General features: G+C 37.5%; 1 protein-coding gene across 2 annotated transcripts; it reads left to right on the forward strand.

Annotated features, from left to right (window-relative positions):
• Nucleotides 1-841: 841 nt before the first annotated feature.
• Nucleotides 842-6,578, forward strand: LOC107083344. 2 transcript variants are annotated; one of them, XM_015372487.1, is made up of 2 exons: nucleotides 842-1,326; nucleotides 3,996-6,578. In XM_015372487.1, exon 2 carries the CDS (start codon nucleotides 4,029-4,031, stop codon nucleotides 4,644-4,646), a length of 618 nt encoding a protein of 205 aa, XP_015227973.1. In that variant the 5' UTR covers nucleotides 842-1,326; nucleotides 3,996-4,028; the 3' UTR covers nucleotides 4,647-6,578. The 2 variants fall into 2 exon arrangements, with proteins under 2 accessions (XP_015227973.1, XP_015227972.1); XM_015372486.1 differs by having other exon boundaries at nucleotides 3,992-6,577.
• Nucleotides 6,579-7,947: the final 1,369 nt, after the last annotated feature.

Consider the following 7,947-nt stretch of genomic DNA (forward strand, 5'->3'; position numbering starts at 1 on the left):
TATATATATATATATATATATAGTACTCCACCCACCTCTGTTCTTAATGTACATTCTCACTTAACATATTGAAAGTCTATGGACTGAAGAGGAATTTTCAGAAAAGCTTGGAAAAGTTTATTTTCTAACATCCTTTTGTGAGTAAGGTGGATATGCATCCAAGTTAACATTAGTATTTCAGCTTTCCCAAAGGACTCTTTCTTTACACAGTCATTTCAAATATCACAACATACATCTTCCTTAGACAAAAAAATGACACGTTTGTCAAGTTTCCAATTCCACAAATACAATCCATTCTAACATAGAAAGTCAGCAACAGATTTAAAGATAGAAACAGCCTGCCTTAAAAGCAACACCTTTCAGATATGCACAATACCATTGTTACAGCTTGGTTTCATGTTAGAGATGCAAAATTTAAATTATTATTGATATCAAGGAACAGAATTTGCACATTAGAACAAGCATGAAATAAGAATAAATTATAATTTCTCATACATTTAAATTGGGAGCGCTGGAGCATGTATGGAAATTAGGAATATCACCAGAGTTATATCACATTTTGGGTCAAAAACAAACAAAATGTATATTAAAATGTATATATATTATATCAATTAAAGCCTGTAGATAGTAGCTGTAAGTCTACATAGTTTTTTATTTTTATTTTATGTTGTTTATACTTGAAAGAGATGACATTATGTGTCATATTTTACCCTGTGATTCAACACGAGATATTCTAGATATTTAGGTATTCATCATGACAAAATAAGTGAAATATGGTTTCCGTAATTATTTGGCAAATCAGCTTGCCATACCTCGACCTACTGATGGATGGATCGCTGACGTGGTGACCAAATCGTTGCATCCAGCGGTTCATAAAGGAGGGGAAAGGCTCTGCGTCGCACACATCAGATAAAAATGAAGGGACCATGTAGGTTTGACACCGTCTGACATGAGGAGGCTTTCTGGTTTTCGCCATTTACGTCGCAGCAGTGACCTGTCTGCTACCAGCGCATCTCATCTGGTCCACATCTGGAGCCGCGTGTCAGCTCAGGAGAGATGCCGTCTCACCTAAATGATCCTATTTCTCCTCCCGGTTTCCTGTTCCACTGATTGAATTCATCTGATGACTTGTGCCACACAGGGGTTGAAAAGGACAAAAACAAATAAACAAAAAAGGAACATCGAAAGCAGGATGCAAAATCTCCGTTTGGTTTTGATGCAGCCTTTTAGCGTGTAAATAATTACATGTGACTATCAGATGAAGGATTGCCCTAAAACATCTGATGGATTAACAATGGGAGCACCTTTACAGAGTTGGCATAATGGGTAAGGTAACAGAGATCAGCTTCAATCTATTTTTGTGTATGGGACATTTTATTCTGACAAAATATAACATTCATTAGGCTGTAACTCCTTTTCTTACTTTTATTATTAAATCCCATATACATCATATATGGGGGCCTAAGCTCTGCTGCAACAAGGTAAATAGGTATAAACAGTAATACATTTGGCTGGAAAATGTACTAATGGCCTCTCTGGCCTGAAGTAGGCAGCTGCCATGCCTCTGATCACATTGAAATTTACAGATTCAGAGAAAATGCATGCAGATGCTTATCAAACACCTTCAGGAGGGTTTCAGTTATTGTATGAAAAAATAAGTATTTATCACCAGAGCTTGGTTATATTTCAATATATATATTTTTACTGCACATTTGTAGATGTTAACTTACATGCATGCCTTACACATTTACAATAAACTGTATTAAATATCAAATTTTATTTGATATTTAAAATGGATCTTTACTGAGAGCATCATAGAGGCTGGTTAATAACTTTAGGATTGAATTATTAGGCATTTTTCTAAATTATATAATAGATGCTGTGGATGTCAGAACCATAGTTTATGTGTCACTGAGCTGTAGCACAGGGGTCACTGTTTTCTGTTTGTATGTGTTTAGTGATTATTTCGCTATATTTCATTGATCTTTATTAACCCAAGGTCACTCAGTTAAATCTTTTGCAAATCAAAATTTCAAGCCATTGGTGTTATTGGAATCCAGGACTAGACCTTATTACCTTTTTTAACATAAAAAATATGGATATTTTGATGGCACGAAATGCCTACTTGCCTGAATTTAGTAAGAAAAATAACAAAAATGTTTCTATAAGACATTCATGAAAAACAGAATGAAAAAAAACACTTTTTTTTTTTGGTACATTACCTTAGAGGCATTAATGCTGATACTGGCTCTTACATTTTTTAGTTTATAAACCTAAATATAATTGTTAACGAAACTTTAATTTTTAACTTTTCAATTAGCTTTTTACCTTTTTTGTGGACTTAATTTTTTCCAACTTTATTCACAGTAGGTAAGGCTCATCTAATTGGTCAAATGCCAAAATAAGATGTACAGCCATGTAGCAGCATATTTGCTTAATGGCTGGTTATAGTTCCTGTGCTTCTAGACCTCACTGAGGGACGGGGGTGTGGGCGGTGGGGTGGGGGGTGTTGGGGGGACTCCACTTCTAAGGGGTATGCAATTGATCAAAAACGCTAACTTGTCCTATAAAGGATTAAATGTTGCACATGCCAACCAATGGCCTAAATGTATTTCAGGGGGGTTGTATGTGATAGAATTGATTTTATTGTTGTGAAAAAGAAAACTTCATAGGATTCTCAACATTTAAAGGGAGACAAAATGCATTCCTTTGTTTTCCTCCCAGTACCTACTGTAGAAATGAATAATTTCAGAGGCAACCAAATTATTAATCCTTCTCAGTCTAAATACAAAGTGTACATAGTTTTTTTTAAAGGAAATATTTTAGAACCAAATACATCATGGAGTTAATAAAATAGAAGACTTGAAATAAAAGGTTAGGTGAAAAGATAGAACCCAACGCTTTGTATATCATTATACAATATTCAGAGAAGCTGTTGAGGGGCTTATAGAAACACTGGGATACTGTAATGTTAAAGGAGGCAGTAAAATGTCTAGTTTAAAATTTGGTTTAAGGCAGGAAATTGTTTTTATCATTCTGGAAAGATTAGATCAGAAAACCAGTGGAGATAATATACCACTGCAGGAAAAAATACAAATACATGCCACTCTTTAGATGTCTAAACACTACATAGTTTTCCCTCCACTTTACAGTGCTGCACACATTTAGTCACAATAAATTACTTTGGAGTTTGAGATTCTAGCTTGGCGCAATTTTTGAAACTGCTCAAGGTGTATGAATACTTGGCTTAGTATTCATACACTGCACTTATCAATGATCAGATCAGTGTCAGTTCTAGACCAAATGTACTAGGGGGGCCAGGAGGGGGCCAGCGTGTTTTCACGGGGGCACAGAGGAGCATGAAATAAAAAACAGGATAGCTGCATGAAGTGAGACTTCTATTCAATTAAGTTTCATTAAAATTCTAAATGTCTTTTTAGGTGAATATGCATTCAGAATTTTGGAATTTTACATATTTATGACTTAATTTAAGTTGAAATTACAGTTTTCTATAAAATCTGAATTAGTGTTTAAGAAAAACTGTTAAATTCAGCAGTAAAAAATTTGAGTATGTTATTAATTTGTTTTGAAAAAAACATTTAGCAGATGAAAACTGGGATCATATCTCAATACCACTTAAGCCATCACCTTATTTTTTAAAAATAGTTAATAAAATACAATTTGTAAAGGAAAAAATGAAATAGATGTAAAGGACCTTTCAGTAACCATGCTTGTTGCAGGGCAGATCATCTTTAGAAATTCTTTGAGTATTATGTTTTCAGTACAGGGGCCATAACAGGGGCCAGGACATTATCTACAGGGGCCCTGGCCCCCGTTGGCCCCAGTCTAGAACCGCCCATGGATCAGATCTCAGTGATGTTTGCAATAAACTCCCAGAAGCACACTGTAGTGGTTAGAATAAAGTGTTAGAGATTACATGTGTTATAGCCGGTGCTGAAGTTTATCTTCTTTTATTCTGTGTTTCTCAAAGATAGACAATAAACAAAAGAAGCTCAAGAATTAACAACATGGTCATCACTGATAGGAACAACAGCACCCCTGTGTGTAACAATGAACCTCAGAAGGATAGGAGAAAGTCTCGTCCTCATGGCCTTCCCTCTCCGGCGCTCTGCTGCGCCTGTGGGCTATGCATCATGCTGGCAGGACTCAACATCACCCTGGTGGGAGCGTTTGCCTTCAGCACACTGGTGCCTTCCTCTAATCCCCCGATCATCATTGGACCCGTTCTGCTGCTGGTGGCCTTCTCCTTCTTTGGGGCCTGCTGTGTTTGCAGTCGCCTCCCTCCTCCGAGCAGCTCCAGAGGCTCTAAGGTGGGTGGCAGGGGGTCGGGGTTGATGGGACATGGTGGGCTGACTGGCAGAGCAGCGTTTGAAATAGAAACCAGTGAGCACACTCTACAGGACACCACAGCTGTGCAGCTGAGCCCCACATCTTCTCCTGGATCATCCAGAGCCTCCAGCCCTGAAGGAGAGGCCCCTGATGGGGCCCTGCAGGGACCTTGGAAGCTGTTCACTATGGAGACCAATGGCCCTTCTTGTGCTTCTGCCACAGCAACATACTCCGCCACTGCAGCGGCAGGTGGGGAGGTGAGGCTCAACCTACCGCGAGAGGAAGTGGACACCTAGCAAACGAAAAACTCTACCAAAGCCAGATCTCCAGTTGTGTAAATACGCTTCTGAGTTTGGTTGCTGGAGCCGAATCTGTCCTGGGGGACATAACTCCTACATAGTGCCATATAAAGTTGTGAAGAGTGTGGTTTTAATTTCTCCTACTGTGCAGCAGGTTGTTAGCATGCAATGTTGAACACACATCAGCAAATTTGTAAATCTAAGCTTTGGAATTCCAATTCCTACCTCTCCTGTGGTGTTCCTTTACAAACGTTGTTAAAAAAAATCCAGGGCATTATGAACAGTTTTAATGCAGAAATGGAAAGGAAGAGATTTCCTTTTGTCTCTACACCTGTGGTAACTGCTGACCTGAACCGTCAGCGTCGGTTTCAGAGGGCTTGAGAGAAACTTTGACCACATATTTATTCTGAAAAGCTTAGACTTGAAAGGTCAGCAGCTGATCTTGAAGTGGGGAACATTTGGCATTTGCTGAATTGCTGAGCTTCTTTTAGGGACATATGATTTTATAGGTCACCGAGGTCCCAAAGCAATATTCTCTGAACAGAGAATAATTTCTAGGCACAAAACGAGTATATTTGCAGTATATTAACTCAGTGTTAAAACTCTGCACATCATCCGATCTTTGGAAGCATCATTCTTGTAGCTTTTGTCATCAAAACAGTGAACACTGTGAATATTGTGTTTTTCCTTATGGTCTCAAAACCTTGTGATAATGTTAAACTTATTGTGGGGCTCTATTTAGAGCTGTGTGAATGCATGAAGTCTGCATAACCTCTGTGTTCTATTTAAGACATTGCAAAGCCAAGTTTGTTCATGTTAAAAAGCTGAGATAACATCCCTACCACTGTGATGTCTTCTTATCAGCCATAAGTCTGAGTGATCAGCGGAGACATTAAACCCATGATCTCCTTCGAAAGGAAAGTTGCCTTAGATTCAAATTTCAGGATCAATTTAATGAGGGCTATATAAAAAGTGCAAACTGCAGTTTTCTTAGAAAGCCTTTATGTTGGTCTAGATTTAAAAGCTGTGTTTGCTGCATGCAAATGGCCTAAATGTCTCCTCTCCCACATCTATATGGAGTAGCAACAGTGAAAACTCTAAGCCAACAAAATGACTGTAACATTGTCCCTCAAAAGGACATTTTTTGTTTCCCGATAAAGCTTAGCTTCGAACTAAATTAAAGCACTGAGCTTAAGTTTTTTTTTGTGCATGCTTTGAAAACAAAAGAACTGAAAATGCAGGTATTATTTCTGTGATCAGTTGGTGTTTTGTCTGTGGTTTTATTTTTGTGTAGCACATGAAACCGATGGAGAAAAAAAACAAACTGTAAAGGTCGGAACTATTTTTGTGAGGTTTATAATTTAAAATAACCCATATGTGAATCCTATAAAAGAGGTAAATAAAAAAAAGCTTTCAGTAAACTTTTCAAGTATATAATTGTGTGTTCTGTCACTGAAAGAGAGTTGGGACTGTAATAGTATTTTTTTTAAATGTAAAATTAGTTGAAATATTGTGACTGGATTCTTGTTAAACAGAAAAACACAAAAACAATAAATCAACTTTTACTTTTTGCACATGGGAGGTTTCACGAAATTTACACTAGATTCAGGCAACGACTAGAATGATCCACACATTAAAGCAAGGTTAAACAACTAACAGGCTCTGAATTTGTTAAAAAACCTTTTAATGCAGAGTTCAAGATATCCCCTATGTGTAGGAAAATGGTCATATTCATATCTCAGATCTCAGATTTTCCCCTATTCTTTTAAACTATCTGTTTTAAAACCTCTGGGGACCCATCCACTTGCCATTGATCTTTATTTCTTATCTACTTAAATTACCGGTACCTTAAGAGCAGTGGGGGCTGCTGCTACCCGAAATGGGAGGTTCAGTGGTTTTATTTAAATCCAAGCGTCACCTATTGCATTAAAAAAATGTTGAAAAACATAAAACACATTACCACAACAGGTAAAAAAAGCAGTTGTGAAGTGCTCTGAAATAATAAACTCAAGAAACAATGGCAAGAGTTCAGCACAAGATGACTGTTCTGACTGAATGATCACTTTTCTCCCTCGACTCATTAGGAAAACCTTTTCACTGTCTGGCCACTGTATGTTTGCTAATCAGCACTGAGCAGCCAATTCAAGACCAGCCCCCGGCTCCTTAGACCATCTAAGAGGTTTACCCACTCTGGAAGTGATGTATTTTGCATGTTATCCAATCAGGGCTCTACTTTCTCACTGCTTACCTCAATAGACGAAGGCTTTAACCTCAACAGGGATTTATTATAAAGTGGCAGCGTCCTGCTGCTCCAGAGTGGAGGGGAGATCGCATCCGGGAGCTGAAAAAACACCTGATTAATGTGCAACATACTTATTAAATCAGGTGCATCTTAGCGTATATTTAAAGCAATTTAATGACTACATTTATGAAGTTTGGCAAAACATATTTTACCATTAATTTTAAGAAATCTACTGGGGAGGTTTAACCTTCATAGTATGCAATGAGAAATTGCCGCTGCTTAAAGGTTTTTCTGATTGTGTGTTCACAATCACACACAAATCACACGACATGCCTTTATCTATTGAATCAAACATGTACCTTCTCGCGTATCTTCTCACACCCATATTTCACTGTATATTCTTTGTGATAAGATTTCAAAAGACAATGTTTTATCTCATCTGACACGTGTGTGTTTTAACAGGGTCTCGATGGCATGTCCAAAGGTTCTGCAACAAACTTCCAATGAGTGATAACTTTTGTTTGAACAGAGGAGTATTTTCAAATGAGCAGCCATTAAGTCCATAGTGCTTTATTCATTTGTTCTTTTATGGTTATGTTTGAATAAAGCTTATTCAAAGCAGCTTACAAATGAGAATATAGCAATGCAGCTATTATTAAAGTGTAGAAATAGGGGTGAATGCAGACAGAGATAGTAGAGAAGAGAGGCTGAGGAAGAACAGGGCAGACAAATATTCTTTCAAACTTTTAAACCCAGCCCTTCAGAGAGACTACCCTAAATAAGCTTGTTTCATTGTGGAACAACTAATGAAAGGAGTCTAGTTTCTCTTTCTTGTGCCGCATAGATCGCACACCAATGAGCTTTTGACGAACTGAATGACTGAGTTGTCACATAAACTTTAAAGAGTAGATGGGAGCCCTCGTGACGTAAATGTAAGGGTGACAATTGATATTTCTTTGAAATAACATTACTAAGCCGTGGTCTTGCACAATTGTTTATTGATTTGAATCATTGATTTTCACTAATAGGAAAGATTTTATTTATTTTTTGTAAAGA

The sequence above is a fragment of the Cyprinodon variegatus genome, unplaced genomic scaffold, assembly GCF_000732505.1.
Source record: "Cyprinodon variegatus isolate N-32 unplaced genomic scaffold, C_variegatus-1.0 Scaffold73, whole genome shotgun sequence".
Classification (NCBI taxonomy): domain Eukaryota; kingdom Metazoa; phylum Chordata; class Actinopteri; order Cyprinodontiformes; family Cyprinodontidae; genus Cyprinodon; species Cyprinodon variegatus.